Source organism: Schistocerca nitens, chromosome 9 (genome assembly GCF_023898315.1).
Source record: "Schistocerca nitens isolate TAMUIC-IGC-003100 chromosome 9, iqSchNite1.1, whole genome shotgun sequence".
Classification (NCBI taxonomy): Eukaryota; Metazoa; Arthropoda; class Insecta; order Orthoptera; family Acrididae; genus Schistocerca; species Schistocerca nitens.
The window spans coordinates 328,080,278-328,097,424 of NC_064622.1; the positions used below are offsets into that span (position 1 = coordinate 328,080,278).

Consider the following 17,147-nt stretch of genomic DNA (forward strand, 5'->3'; position numbering starts at 1 on the left):
TGCATGCTGGTGTTACATGTATCATTCCTTTCATGTCCATTGTGTAGAAACCACAAATGCTTCAGACAGCAATGAACATTGTCACTTCCATGGAAAGTGGTCAAATGTATTGTTTTCACTCGAGCCCCACTGATCCCTTGACAGCCACATCTGTGTTAGGTGCTGTTGTGTAGACTGCAGTCTGATAGTCTGGAGTGTTGAGCATCATAACAAGCACATATCATCTGAGATGATTTTGGACACAACTGGATGCAAAATGGAATGCCAGTGTGGACAAGTACTATATCAGAGAGATACTAGAGCTCAAGGTGTTACTCGTATTTCAGTTAACTCCAAGTATTATGCTTCATTATGTCAGTTTCCAGCCACATGTGGCAAGGAACAAACAATTATTCTTTGGGGAATGATACATAGCTCTACATTCCACACCTACATATTCACCATGTTTGTTAGAGCCTATGACTACAACACATAGATGTTTCACACCATAATGCTTTTTCAAACTCATATCAATCTAATGTTCTGTAATTCAGTTGTTTGTATATTACCATTTGGCCAATGAACTGAATAAAATTCATTTCAGTCTAATGTATGTTTCTTCATGCTGCAGTTTTCACAAATATTAGTGTAGTATGTATGGGATTTTGTGTTGTAATGCAGTTATAACAGATTACTCATAACTTTTGTTGTGAAAATATTAATTAGAAGCTAAATGTTACTTCACTATGTCTTATTTCTAATTTTAGTAATTTTCATTACTTATTGATATTCCTTTTTCCTGTTACATGACCTTAGTCTTTGTTTATCTCACTTCGCTTGAAAGACAGTAATATTTTGCAGTAGAAAATCATTGACTTTGCATTTCAAAATCATGGCCCAGTCTTGTTGAAGTATGTTTCCTGTTTGTTACCAGAATAGGTTAGATGCATTCCAGGGCTATTTCATAAACAAAATAATAATCAGTTAAACCCCATTCTTTTTCAGTTGTGTTAACACTTTATACTTATCCAGGTTGATAAGCTCTCACAATCTTTCTAACCCGGCAAGACATATTCTGGGAAGGGGGGAGGGCTGTATTATTTTGCAGTGCAAATGTGTTGTTTCCTAGGTATATTAATTTTTCTGCAGAAACTAAGCTATCATTACATTACACTATTCAATTTTTGATGAGCAAGGTGAAACTCTTGACAATACAGTTTGGGGTCTGCTAGCTACAAATTTCAGAGATAATGCTCTTTTGGAAATACTTTCAAACAGATTACAGTTAATTTTCATTCATCCATTGATCATATTCTGAAGATTCCATCAAGAAGGACAGCCTTTCAGATGTGATACAACTCAAGGAATACATTAATAAAAGACAAGCAAGTCACAGAAACTATATCATGACAAAAATTTCACTACAAGGCTTAACACTATTCGTGCTTACACCAGCTAAATGTAAACTAGTAAGTTAGAAAGAAAGGTATGATTTTGAAAAATGCTGCTGCCTCCTCAGCTACAATTATCAAACAGCTGCTTATGTACTATTGGTAACTGAATATTAACTTGATCACACTGAAATTTTTGAAAGATAGTAGTTACCTGCTGTTGTAACAGCAGAGGCCTGTTTCTAGTACACTACTACTTGCCATGCAGGTTGCAGGACTAATGAACACTGTTACTTGCCATGCATGTAAATTTAATCTTTGAATCCAGATAATCATATCAAAGGAAAACTCACCCAAGATAATAATAACTTATGAGACTCAAATTCTGGCCAATCTTTAGTTTTGTGAGGCAAGATGTTTACTACTGCCAATAAACACACACAAAAGTAAAAGTGATGACACAGTCCTAGCTTTTGGAACTGTTAGTTCCTTCCGCAGGAAAGAGAGAGGGATAGGTTGTGGGATATTTAAAAAAAAAGGGCAAATCACTCAGATCCCAGGATGAAGGGGATCAACCTGTAGGGGTGTTGAAGTTTACACTATCAAGCACACTGTCATTAGAAGCATTAGAACATTTGTTTCACCTGAGGAAATAGCATCTCCAAGTTTATACTCAAGCAGGAACAGTATATCATCTGTGTTAGAAGAAATACTGGAGGTTGGTGCAGACCAATTCACTGGCCACTACTACAGTCATAAGCAAGCATTTTTGCAAATTCCCGAGTACTTCTTCAAAAAGTATCCAACTTAATTTTTCATTGTTGTAACAAACAATGGTATCATGATATGTGCATTCTCTGTATTTGTATGCATATATAGTGTGCATGCTGATTTTTTCCACAACTGCAGAAACAACCAGTTGCTGGCTAGACATTGACAAATGAACATATGGATTGTTTATTGCATAAACAACACTGATTGGTGTCCTGGTCAGAACGAAAATAGCAGTGTTGTTAGATTTCTCCACCCTTATTACTACCAGGAAATTTGAAATGGTACACCATTATTCCCTTGTTCATGGGCATTCTCTTTCATGCCATGTGATTGTGACTTTCATGTTATAAAGAGGAAGATTCACACACCAGCCAGAAACTGTTCACTGTGAATACATAGAATTAATTAGGACTATATTTCAGAAAAGGGAAGACATTATGCAGAATTCGACAGAGTTGGATCACACTGTATGAAAAGAGACTTTCCAGTGATACTTCCAGTAGTAGCAGCATATACAGATACATCTACAGCTATAGCCTGCAAACCACTATGAGGTGCATGACAGAGAGTACATCCCATTGTACCAGTTATTAGGGTTTCTCCTGTTCCATTCATGTATGAGGTGAGTGTAGTATGATTTTGTGAATACCTCTGTGTGTGCCATAGTTATTCGAATCTTATCCTCACAACCCCTATGCGAGCAATACATAGGAGGTTGTAATGTATTCCTAGAGTAATCATTTAAAGCCAGTTCATGAAACTTTGTTAACAGATGTTCTTGGGATAGTTTTCATCAGTCTTCAAGAATCTTCCAGTTCAGGTCCTTCAGTACCTCTGTGACACTCTCCCATGGGTTAAACAAACCTGTGACCATTTGTGCTGCCCTTCTCTGTATACGTTCAAAATCCCTTGTTAGTCCTACTTGGTACAGGTCCCACACACTTAGCAATATTCTAGAACTGGTGGCATGAGTGATTTGTAAGCAATCTCCTTAATATATTGATTGCACTTCACCAGTATTCTACCAATAAACTGAAGTCTACTACCTGGTTTACTCATGACTATGCCTATGTGATCCTACAGTGTTACACCCAGGTATTTCTATGAGTTTGCCGATTTCAAGAGTAGTTCCTTGGTATTATAATCATAGGATACTACATTCTTTTGTTTTGTGAAGTGCATGATTTTATATTTTTGAACATTTGAAGCAAATTGCCAGTCTCTGCACCCCTTTAAAATCTTATCAAGATCTGACAGAATATTTATACAGCTTGTTTCGATAGTACTTCATTACAGATAATTGCATCACCTGCAAAAAGCCTGATTTTACTATTAATATTGTCTGCATGGTCATTAATGTACAGAATGAACAGCAAGGAGCAAGGGTCCCAAACACCTGATGTTACCTCTGCATCTGACAATAACTCTGCATCCAAGATATCATGTTGCATCCTCCCTCCCAAGAAAACCTCAATCCAGTCACAAATTTCACTTGACACTCCATATGATCATACTGTGGTGTGAGACTGGGTTAAATGCTTTTCAGAAATCAATAAATACAGCACCTACCTGATTGCCTTAATCCAAAGCTTTCAGTATGTCATGTGTGAAAGGTGGAAGTTGGGTTTCACATGATCAATGTTTTCGAAATCCATGCTGGTTGGCATTCAGGAGGTCATTCTGTTCAAGATATCTCATCATGTTTGTGCTCAGAATATGTTTTAAGATTATACAACAAATTAATGTCAAGGATATTGGATGATAGTTTTGTGGATCACTTCTAGTACCCTTCTTGTAGACGGGTGTCATGTGTGCCTTTTCCAAGAACTGGCCACTGTCTTTTGTGCAAGGGGTCTTTGATAGATTATAGTGCAAAAATGAGCCAACTCAGCAGCAAATCCAGTATATAATTTGACAGGGATTCCATTGAGCCATAGAGTTTTGTTCAATTTTGACGATTTCAACTGTTTCTCAATACCACTGACACTAATACTTATTTCATTCACCTTTTCAGTGGTACGAGGATTAAATTGGGGAAAATTCTCCTAGCTTTTCCTTTGTAAAGGAACATGTGAAACTGGTCTTAAGCATTTCAGCTTTTGCTTTGCTACACTCAGTTTCAGTTACTGTCTCATTCACTAGGGATTGGACACTAACTTTGGTGCCTCTAACAGTCTTTACATGCGACCATAATTTTTTTCGGTTATGTGAAAGATCACTTGACAACATTCTGCTACAGTAGTCACTGAAGGCAGCACACCTTGCTCTCTTGACAGCCACATTTCATTCAGCATCTCTCTATCTATAGCCCTTCGCATTGTTTTACACATATTATGCAGTAATGTCTGTTATTTACAGTGACTGTATACCATGGAGTTTTCCTGCCATTATGAACTGTTCTACTGAGTACATAGCTATCCAGTGTATGGTCAAATATTCCCTTAATCTTGAGACAGAGTTCCTCTACGTGCTCCTGCCTTGTGCTGAAAGTTTCAAGTCCCTTGTTGACACTGACACTACTGATATTTTATCTAGTTTACTGAACATATATGTCTTTCTACTTAGTTTAGTTGTTATTTGTACTTTTGGTATTCACTGTTGGCACAACCATGCAATGTCAATGATACCAGTTTTGATGTGGACATCGTCAAAGATGTAAAGTCCATTTGTTGCCATCAGGTCCAATATAAAAACCATCATGAGTGGGCTTCCTAACTATCTGTTCCAAAAAGTTTTCAGAGAAAGCATTTAGTAAAGTTTCACAGGATGTCTTATCACACCCACCACTAACAAAACTGTAATTTTCCCAATTAACTGTTGGATGATTAAAGTCTCCATTGATGATTACAGTATGATTGGGGAACTTACATACAAGTGAACTGATGTTTTCTCTAAAGTTGTTGGTCACATCAGGAGTTGAGTCTGGTAAGTGATAGAAGGATCCAATTATCGTTTTATGCCTACCCCTCACACTGACTCTTGCCCAAACAATTTCACATGCAGCTTCAATTTCTACCTCATGAACTTGAGTTTCTTGTCTATTGTGACAAATCCACCCCATCTATTTCCCATGTGCCTATATTTTTGATATACATTTAAATTCTCCCCAAGGATCTCACTGCTTTCAATTTCAGGTTTCAACCAGCTTTCTGTACCTAGTATGATGTGATCTTCACTGCTTTTCATGAGCACTTCAAACTCTGGCACGTTTTTGCAAATGCTTCAGCAGTTTACCATTAGGACTCTTGCCCAAACAATTTCACATGCAGCTTCAATTTCTACCTCATGAACTTGAGTTTCTTGTCTATTGTGACAAATCCACCCCATCTATTTCCCATGTGCCTATATTTTTGATATACATTTAAATTCTCCCCAAGGATCTCACTGCTTTCGGCATTTCTTTCTATCATACACTGATACTTCTGGATTTCCTACAGCTATCGTTGTCTGGATCGGATGCACCCCACACATAGTTAGCTATGCGAGTAGCAGCCTCTGATGTTTAGTGCACACCTGACCCATTTAGGGGGACCATACAGTTCTCAACCCTATTGTGCAAGTCCAGGAAGTCAGAACCTAGTTTGCAGCCCTTCCACTACACCCAGAACCAAAGGGTCATGATCAGTTCTCGGAACAATGATGCAAATTGTGAGCTTCATTGAAACTCTATGTGCAAGGCTGGTCTTCTCAACCTTCTCTGTCAGTTGCTGGAATGATCCAAGAATGAAGTCAGAGCCCAGATGACAGGCATCATTTGTTCCAACATGCACCACAATTTGCAGTTGGTTGCACCCTGTTACCTCAGTGGGTGCTGGAAACACCTCTTCAGTATGTTGAATGAGGCCCCCAGGCATATAGACTGAGTGCACCTGGTGTCCTTTCCTGCCCCTTCCTGCCATTTTCCTAAGGGGTACCATCATTCGTCATATGTCTGAACTGCTGATGGTTAGTAGACCCGTACACTTTTGCATGTGCATCCTCTTCACACCAGACAGAACAGGTTTCCCCATAACAGGCAAAGTGAGTGCCACTGGCTCAGATTCAGCTGCAGTGAAAGACAGCATCTCAAACTTGTTGATTAGGGGATCAATACCACACCATGAGTCATCCCTTGTCCCCGTCCACCCTGTACAGGATGCCTAGATTTACCACCAACCACCAGCAGCATACGTTGGCTCCACATTATGTCACCCCAAAACAGCAGGGACCTCCACCTTGCTGCAGTCACTGGACAGTGTATCTGAGGCATTCAACTTGACCGGGTTGCCTCCAAATACGTCTCCAACAATTGTCTGGTTGAAGGCATATGCGGCACTCATTGGTGAAAAGAACATGATCCAATCCTGAGCGGTCCATTCAGTGTGTTTTTGGGCCCATCTGTTCTGCGCTGCATGGAGTTGTGGTTGCAAAGATGGACCTTGTTGGGAGTGAAGTTGAGCATCATGCAGTCTATTGTGCAAAGTTTGATTCATAACATGACATCCTGTGGCTGCACAAAAAGCGTTATTCAATATGGTGGCATTGTTGTCAGGGTTCCTCCGAGCCATAATCTGTAGGCAGTGGTCATCCACTGCAGTAGTATCCCTTGGGCGGCTCGACTGAGGCATGTTATTGACAGTTTCTGTCTCTCTGTATCTCCTCCATGTCCGAACAACATCGCTTTGATTCACCCCGAGATGCCTGGACACTTCCCTTGCTGAGAACCCATCCTGGCACAAAGTAACAATGTGGATACGATTGAACCACGGTATTGACCATCTGGGCATGGTTGAACTACAGACAACACAAGCCGTGTACCTCCTTCCTGGTGGAATGGCTGGAACTGATCGGCTGGTGGACCCCCTCTGTCTAACAGGTGCTGCTCATGCATGGACAGGTTTAGTGACATTTCTGAACACTCAAAGGGACTGTGTCTGTGATACAATATCCACAGTCAACATTTATTTTCAGGAGTTCTGGGAACCAGGGTGATGCAAAACTTTTTTTGATGTGTGTAGTTGTTAGCAAACTCGAAAACAGAGCTAATTTATGATAAATTCAGATAATACATAGGGCTACTCCTAATAAAGGAAAAACTAGATGGAAGGCAATATGTTGGTCAGAAAATCTGCTACAGTAACTAAATCACAAGTTCTGATTTACTACAAACTACTTATAGATTATGCAAAAGACATGCTACCTTCCAAAAATTCTAAAAAATGCATGTTTATTTGCTTTTATTTATAATAAAGTACAGGGTTGATGTATTCTTTGCCAGAACTGTGTGCCACAAACGCTGATTTGTTATGAAATAAATTATGTATCCAAAACACTTGTACTGGTAACTTACAAAAATATAGTTTTGTAAGCATCCAAAAATTCTATTTCTCATGTAATTGTACAATGAAATTAGAGAACAGTTGTTTTGAAGGAGGATAGACCAACTGTTCACAAAAAAAAAATTTAAACCATAAATAAGTGCAAGCCTACAATTTAGAATAACAGTACGAGTTTATCATGGTACTCGTGAATGTTTGAAATTTCTCAGTATATCACTATACAAATGGATATTGTTGGGAGAGGTGTTTAGAAGCTGAAGGGGACTAGCATCAAACAATTGTATCTGAATAAAGATTGATTTTATAAATAAAAGTTCATATTTTGAAACTGTTAATGGTCTAAAGAAAATTATAACTACTGAGAGAAACTGTGATACTATGAAATCCATTCCACTTCTGTCTGGTTGCAGTGATGGTTAACTATACAGAAGATATAAATGGTATACAGATTTACTTGTGAGAATTGGCACTTCCAAAGACCATATACACAGGTGATAAAACACCCACATGAGAAGAACCATAACAGTCATGTGATGCACAAAGAAACTGATTGTCTGGATACAAGGCATGCTCAAAACTATTACAGAAGATAAACTTTCAAAAGTTGCTTGGATCATCAATAGAACACCATATGATCCCATATTTCACCCAAATGGCTGTAACAAAAGGCATCAGAAATGAGTATAGAATGAAGAATTTAATATATTGTCACTAACTGGTGGCAGAAATTGTAGGCATATAAACTAAGAAGTACCTGCAGAACACTGGTTCATGAAGAGGAGTGCTGCGAGGAGGTTATATGCAATAACTATTTGTATGAAGTACAGGCAACCACTCACCCCATAAATGAAGTGTTACACAAATGACTTTTAAAGTCCTCATCTACAAGATGAGTCATTACGTCTATTCTTTCCATTATCTGTGATCCGTCCATGAGTTTCCAGTATCATATTACTTTGACAATGATTAACCATGGCTGTTTAGGAAATACATACTTGAGAGAAAACAGACATTGCAAGTTGTGAATGCAGAGATGTGAAGGACAAAAATCACATTGGTTTTGGTTGCTGCATGAAGAAAATTAATATAGATAATCTCCTGAAACACATTTATGGTTCGCTTGTCAAAAGGTCCTTACTGGTCACAGCTCTTTTAGCAACAGAAGATTTAAGAATCTGCAAATTCTTCTTCAATTTCATAATGATCTGGGTGTCTCAGTATTATGCTGGATGAACCAGCATTTTACTCACCAGTCTTAATGAAATGATTTGTGTTTAGAAATGAGGTTTAGTTGTTACTTGTCAGAATACAAGTGTAACCAATTTGAGAATCACAAAATACAAATAATAATTTTGATGACACACCTTTGTAACATCATGACATCATTAAATCTATTCATTCTAACATCTGGAAGTGTCATTACTGAATACAACTTTGGTCCAAATAAGGTTCATTTCATGCCACAATATGTAACCTGTCTTTTTGAGATGTTACAGACATGAGAATAGTTAAAATCGGTCTGTCTCGTACACAAACAAAGCTGTTTTTTCATAATTAGACAACCCAGAGGCAATTCTACATATGCAGTTGAAATCAAATATCTTCTTCCTTTGTAGTATGTTGCTGTCTTGATCCATACATGAGTACCTACTTCTAAGTAAATGAGATTACATTTGTCTTGATTGAATTCCTTTCACTATAAAGAAGCACATTTTTATACTGCTGGTAATAAATTGCTTCATCTTGCACAGTTTTAGACATTTCACTATAATGGATATAAATATTACCTTCCTTGCCTAGCATTTCTTGATTTCACCCATAGTCCCAATGAGATGATTTTATTTTTCAGAATGAGTTTTAGTTGCTGCTTGTCATTATACAAGTATACTCAATTTGAAAGTCACAAAATAGTAATAATAATTGTGATGACACACCTTTGTACCATCATAAAATCATTAAATGTGCTCATTCTAGCAAGTGGAAATGCAATTGATGCAGTAAAACTTTGGTCCAAATAAGAAGGATCATTTCATGCCACATTATGTAACTTATCATTTTGGGGTATTACTGACATGAGAATAATTAAAATCAGCCTGTCTTGTAGTATACAAGCAAAGCTCAGTTGTTTGATAATAGCCAACTTTATATACTGAGATGAAATCAAATATCTTCTGCCTTCATAGTATGTTGCTGTCTTGACCCACGCACAAGTACCTATTGCACTCTTTGATATAATGTTTCTGTAACTGAAGAAAGAAATTATTTTAACAAGGTGATGCATATTTTGCCTTTTTTGATTACAGATCTCTCCATCAGAGCTCCTGCTTCTAAGTAAATGAGATTACATTTGTCTTTGTTGAACTACTTTCACTAGGCACATATTTATACTGCTGATGACAAATGTCACCATCTTGTACAGTTTAAAGTATTTTGTTATAATTATATGATCACATGCACATTAATCTGTTACAGGTAGCAGCGGCTGTCACTGCAACTCTTGGTGTAATTGTGTACAGACTGTCTGTTGTAACAGCAATTTATGCTGCTGGTGGTTACATAAAAAAATACTCAAAACTGATTACTTCTGCTACAGCCTCCCTTATAAATTTGGTTGTCATAATGCTTTTGACACAGGTAAGAATGAGAAACATTTAAGTGTGAATTGCAAAGTAATCATGCAGGTGTAGATGTAAACTACTACAGTGTATTAAACTGATTGCAATTATTGCATGAGTGTAAGCTAGGTGCTTAACTTAATGTTGTTTTGTTGTTGTTGTATGTGTGTTGCATAATGCTGTTTTGTTGTTGTTGTTGTGGTGGTGGTGGTGGTGGTGATGGTGGTATGGTGATGGTGGTGGTGGCAGCGGCAGTGGTGGTGGTCTTCAGACTGTTTAGGTGCAGCCCTCTGTGCTAGTATATCCTCTGCAAAACTCTTATCTCTCAATAACTACTCAAACCTACATCCATTTGAACCTGCTTACTGTATTCATACCTAAGTCTCCCTCTAGAATTGTAATCTCCACACTTCCCTCAATTAACAAATTGACTGTTCCTTGATGCCTCAGAATGCATCCTGTAAAATAGTCCTTTTTTCTAGTCATGTTGTGCCATAAATTTCTTTTCTTCCCAGTTTGATTCAGTACCTCCTCATCAGCTATCTGATGTAATCCTCTAATCTTCAATACTGAATTCTTCTGTAGCACCACATTTCATAACCTTCTATTCTCTTCTTGTCTTAACTGCTTATCATACACTTTTAACTTCCATAAAAGGCCACACTTCACATAAATACCCTCATAAAAGACTTCCTAATATTTAAATTTATATTAGATGTTAACAAATTCCACTTTCTCAGAAATGCTTTTTGTTATGTCAGCCTGCATTTTATGTTGTCTCCAAATTGGCCATCATCAGTTACCTTACTGCCCAAAATTCATTTATTTCTTTTTGTAACTCACTTCCTAATCTGAATCCCTCAGCATCGCCTGATTTAATTCTACTACATTCCATTACTGTTGTGTTATATTTGTTGCTGTTCATCTTATAGCCTGTTTTTAAGATGCTATCCATGCTGTTCAACTGCTCTTCCAAGCCCTTTGCCATCTCTGATAGAATTACAATGTCATTAGCAAACTTGTCTCACTACCTTCTCAGGTACTCTTTTCATGTCATGTTCTGTGACTCTTATAACTGCAGATCACTTTATATACAAGTTGCAAATAACCTTTCACTCCCTGTATTTTGTTCTTGCTATCTTTAAAATGTTGAAGACCACAGTCCAGTCAACATTGTCAGAAGCTTTCTCTAAATGTACAAATGCTATAAATATAGGTCAGCTTTTCTTCAACCTGTCTCTTAAGATAAGACATAAAGTCAGTATTGCCTTTCATGTTCCTATATTTCTTTTGAAGCCAAACTCATCTTCTCCTACATCAACAGGTTCCATCCTTGCAAGAGTAATATAACTAGTCCTGACCAAAAAGTTGTGTTACCAGAACTCTCACCAGAGATCAGTTTGTCAGGTTTTGTGAGACTTTCACTGACAGAGACTGGTTTGGCCAATGCTATGGTGATACACATTTTACTTTTAAGTCAAGATTTGTCAGAAAAAAATGATAGGTTCTTTTAAAGCATTTTGTATATGAATTTGATGAAATAAATTCAAAATATTCGACAAAGGCTTCAAAACTCAGTACACCAACACACAAAAATCCATGATATACTAAAACTCCATCTGAACAGGCCTTGAAGACCCAATGGTACTAACTGTCTGCCTTGCCATCCTCAGCCCATAATGAAAGGAAACTATATTTTCACTGTTCATGCAGTAAAACTTCAGCATCAGACAAGACGTTTTACTTTATTACTTCTTTACTACTAACTCTAGTCATGACACATTATGCCAGTGGCAGATACAGAAAAACCTCAAGGAGGGGGTGCTAAAGATATCTTGAGCTACCTTTACTTTTACCGTAATAAAAAAATAAGCAAATCACTTGCAAAATTTAAGAAAGTTTTATTTAAACTGATTATACACATATGCAAGACAATGCCATCTTCTGATATAGAAAAAGTTACAATTGTGGTTCTCTTCCTTAAAATGAATAATTTTATGTGCCTATTCTTCCTGGCAAATTGGTTAATTACATCGCTAACAGGACAATCAATATCAGGGTGAGTGTTCAACAGAGCTAAGCCATTAAGTAGATCCTCCTTCATTGTCAACCTCAGCCATGTCTTTGTATGCTGCAATGTTGAAAAACTTCTTTCAGCTGTAGCAATAGATGCAGGTAGACAAGCAAATATTTTGTACAGAATGTGAAAAGTAGGATAGTCAGGTCTAGGACAGTAATAGATTCACGATCATTAAAGGCCTTTATGCTCATATTATGAGTTAGATATGGGAAACTGTTGTTACATTATTAGTAAAAATATTGTTAGGAGTCTCATAACAATATTTTTACTGAGAAGTTACTGTTGTTGTTGTTGTTGTTGTTGTTGTTGTTGTGGTCTTCAGTCCCGAGACTGGTTTGTTGCAGCTCTCCATGCTACTCTATCCTGTGCAAGCTTCATCATCTCCCAGTACATATTGCAACCTACATCCTTCTGAATCTGCTTAGTGTATTCGTCTCTTGGTCTCCCTCTACGATTATTACCCTCCATGCTACCCTCCAATACTAAATTGGTGATTCCTCGATGTCTCAGAACATGTCCTACCAACCGATCCCTTCTTCTAGTCAAGTTGTGTCACAAGCTCCTCTTCTCCCCAATTCTATTCAATACCTCCTCATTAGTTATGTGATCTACCCATCTAATCTTCAGCATTCTTCTGTCTATTTATCATCCACGTTTCACTTCCATACATGGCTACACTCCATACAAATACTTTCAGAAATCACTTCCTGACACTTAAATCTATACTCGACATTAACAAATTTCTCTTCTTCAGAAACACTTCCCCTGCCATTGCCAGTCTACATTTTATATCCTCTCTACTTCGACCATCATCAGTTATTTTGCCCCCCAAATATCAAAACTCATTTACTACTTTAAGTGTCTCATTTCCTAATCTAATTCCCTCAGCATCACTCGACTTAATTCGACTACATTCCATTATCCTCATTTTGCTTTTGTTGATGTTCATCTTATATCCTCCTTTCAAGACACTGTCCATTCTGTTCAACTGCTCTTCCAAGACCTTTGCTGTCTCTGACAGAATTACAATGTCATCGGCGAACCTCAAAGTTTTTATTTCTTCTCCATGGATTTTAATACCTACTCTGAATTTTTCTTTTGTTTCGTTTACTGCTTGCTCAATATACATATTGAATAACATTGGGGAGAGGCTACAACCTTGTCTCACTCCCTTCCCAATCACTACTTCCATTTCATGTCCCTCGACTCTTATAACTGCCATCTGGTTTCTGTACAAATTGTAAATAGCCTTTTGCTCCCTGTATTTTACCCCTGCCAACTTGAGACTTTGAAAGAGAGTATTGCCGTCAACATTGTTGAAAGCTTTCCCTAAGTCTGTAAATGCTAGAAACGTAGGATTGCCTTTCCTTAATCTATTTTCTAAGATAAGTCATAGGGTCAGTATTGCCTCACGTGTTCCAATTTTTCTGCGGAATCCAAACTGATCTTTCCCGAGGTTGGCTTCTACCAGTTTTTCCATTCGTCTGTAAAGAATTCGCATTAATATTTTGCAGCTGTGACTTATTAAACTGATAGTTTGGTAATTTTCACATCTGTCAACATCTGCTTTCTTTGGGATTGGAATCATTATATTCTTCTTGAAGTCTGAGGGTATTTCGCCTGTCTCATACATCTTGCTCACCAGATGGTAGAGTTTTGTCACGACTGGCTCTCCCAAGGCTGTCAGTAGTTCTAATGGAATGTTGTCTGCTCCAGGGGCCTTGTTTCGACTCAGGTCTTTCAGTGCTCTGTCAAACTCTTCACGCAATATCATATCTCCCATTTTATCTTCATCTACATCCTCTTCCATTTCCATAATATTGTCCTCAAGTACATCGCCATTGTATAGACCCTCTATATACTCCTTCCGCCTTTCTGCTTTTCCTTCCTTGCTTAGAACTGGGTTTCCATCTGAGCTCTTGATAGTCATACAAGTGGTTCTCTTTTCTCCAAAAGTCTCTTTAATTTTCCTGTAGGCAGTATCTATCTTACCCCTCATGAGATAAGCCTCTACATCCTTACATTTGTCCTCTAGCCATCCCTGCTTAACCATTTTGCACTTCCTGTCGATCTCATTTTTGAGACGTTTGTATGCCTTTTTGCCTGCATCATTTACTGCACTTTTGTTACTATGAATTACTATTATTAATACGTCACAATCAACTGGTCACACTCATCCTTCATTAATCTTCACACTTGCACTTGCTACAACTAGGACTTTTTACTTATTCATTCTTCAGTCTTAATATTTCTGCTTCTGAATGTAAACTGGCTTCCTATTCTGTGAATAGTCCATATGTATAACGCTGTGTATCAAAGGTTCTCTGTACAAGAAAACAGTAGAATATTCAGTAATTTTCTCAAACAATTGCCAGAGAGAATAACGTATCGAGATCACTAGAATGGCCACAACTTTTATCATAGGTATGTGTTAGCTTTCTATGTGTCAGACAGAAATGTATAAAATATGATGATGTGGATGTGCATGCTACATAGGAAAATGCAACTACCCGATAACTCGATTCAGTCGAGTCGACTGATGAAAGAATTGAATAAATAGCATGCAGGCTGACTGGCGGGAGCGGCACGGGCAGCAATGCAGGTGGCCCTGCAAGGCAGGGGGTGGGGGTGGGGGTGGCATGTGCCCACCCCTGATATGTATCCACCACTGCATTATGCATCATATAGTATCCACATATACTACTGAACGTGATTGCAAAAGTACAGGATGGAGCAGAGGAAACACATGTTTTTAAACTCAGCAACCATTGGCAGACAACTCAGACAATGCAAGTTCAGTCGCTATGGAGTGTTGGAGCATAGACGATTATGTGTTCATGGTCAGACAGTTCAGAAACAAAGATTCTGTGGTCACAGTTTGATGTCTTTTCTGTCAAAAGTTTAGTGTTGGACATTGAGATACAGTCTCACATCGAAACACTGTTCTCTGAGGGGTGGCAGCATTTAGGTGTACTGTAACTCTATGAAAAACAAACCATCTGGTATTCCTCATTCAGTTTGAACTCCAGGAAATGTAGATAGAGTGAGAACATTATCTGTTAGGTGACAGGCTGTATTGCTGTGTGTGCCACATTGTTTGCTTCATCATATGTTACATAATGATCTGAGATTTCACCCATACAAAATAATGATTGTCGAGCAGCTAAGTGAGATAGATTTTGTGCAGTGCAGAAAACTTTTTGGCATAATGGATGCTATTCTTAATGGAAAATGCAGATGTCTCACTCTTATGAGTGATGAAGCTGATTTTGGAGTGGCCGAGCGGTTCTAGGCGCTACAGTCTGGAACCGCGCGACTGCTACGGTCGCAGGTTCGAATCCTGCCTCGGGCATGGATGTGTGTGATGTCCTTAGGTTAGTTAGGTTTAAGTAGTTCTAAGTTCTAGGGGACTTATGACCTCAGATGTTGAGTCCCATAGTGCTCAGAGCCATTTGAACCATTTGATGAAGCTGATTTCCATCTGAATCGGTATGTTAATGTACAGAAATGTTGGCACTAGGCATCTGATAACCCACATGCACTACACCAGAAACTTCTCCAGAGCTCAAAAGTAAAATGTGGTGTGGTATCTTCAAGATAGGGATTGTTTGACCTTACTTTCTTGAAGACAGAGAAACCACAGTTACTATGACATTAGCATGCTACATCAAAATGTTAAACAACTTTCTTCATCCAGGATTTGAAATGCATCAAGTGAACATGAGAGAAATGTGGTTTCAACAGGATGGTGCTGCAGCTCACAGGGCGAGAGCATCCATGGAAAGAATTCAACAAATGTTCACAGGACGTCATTTCACAATATGGTTATGTTCCTTTGGCACCACACTCACCCAGTCTATAAATGTGTCTCTTTTTTTTGTGGGCTCTTTGAAATTGTGAGTGTACATGAAAAAGCTCTGCACAATCAATATTCTAAATATTTCCATTTATCAGGGAATTGAAGCTGTACTGAATGAAATGTTGGAGAGATCCGTGTGTAACTTTCAGGAGAGGATCCAAACTTGTGTCTGGCTAGAAGAACATCATCTCAACAACATTATTTTCTGAACCTAATTAAGATATTTAGATTTCAGAAATGCAATAAAAGTACTACAGGGTGGGACAAGTAAAACTGGCATGGTGAACAGAGATCCAGAGTACAAAGAAGCATAGTAAACAAAAGGAAATATATTACTAACCTGACTATACCAGATATTGAAAGTTACCACCATTCATCTCTGTGCACTTTTGGGCCCTAGTCAGCAAGTTGCTGAAGATAGATCGAGGCTGGACTGCTGGGATTGCTGCAGTCTTGTCCGAAAAATTGTGCTGCAGTTCTTGTTGCAATACACCTTAGACTTGAGGGCTCCCCACACAAAGTAATTGCACACTGACAGATCATGTGACCTGGGTGGCCTGAAGATTGTGTAAATGTGCTCCAAGGTTCGGCTGACTGTATGGGAAGTTGCTCCAGCCTGTTGGAAGACAGTTAGTTTTTGAACATCTACTATAGTCAGATTATTTCTGTATTTATTTTCATCTGCTGTGTTTCTTTGTACCTTGGAACTCTGTTCTCTGAGTCACTTTCATTTGCCCCACCCTGTATTTTTGAATGCAAGATTTAAAAAAAAAATAAAACCATGTTTCAGTTATTCAGTAATGAAAAACATGGACTTCCTGTCCTCCACCCTGTATATCATCGTACGTTCAGGAGGTATGATGTCACAAACATTGAGGTGTGTAGAAAACTAGGTTTTATTATATATATTATATATTTTATATTATGAAATTATGCACTGTTTTTTGTGTCACAAGAACTCACCACCAAACACCAACCCAAAATTCTTAAACTATTGCCAGTTAAAGAATTAAAATAGGTAGAAAAGGCCCATCCCTACAATAACTACAAGGCTCAAAGAAATTTAAAAATAGGTCTAAGCATAATGAACTATAATTGGCTGCACTGTCACAATATTTGTTGCAGTTTGCT

At 38.0% G+C, this 17,147-nt stretch overlaps 1 protein-coding gene across 2 annotated transcripts in view; it reads left to right on the plus strand.

The window, feature by feature from the left end:
• Nucleotides 1-17,147, plus strand: part of LOC126203809 (anoctamin-5-like) — a 288,957-nt gene that overhangs the window by 164,161 nt on the left and 107,649 nt on the right. For both annotated transcript variants that reach the window (XM_049938177.1, XM_049938176.1), the window contains exon 10: nt 9,935-10,096. In XM_049938177.1, the coding sequence (XP_049794134.1) occupies nt 9,935-10,096 (162 nt within the window). The remainder of the gene's footprint in view (nt 1-9,934; nt 10,097-17,147) is intronic.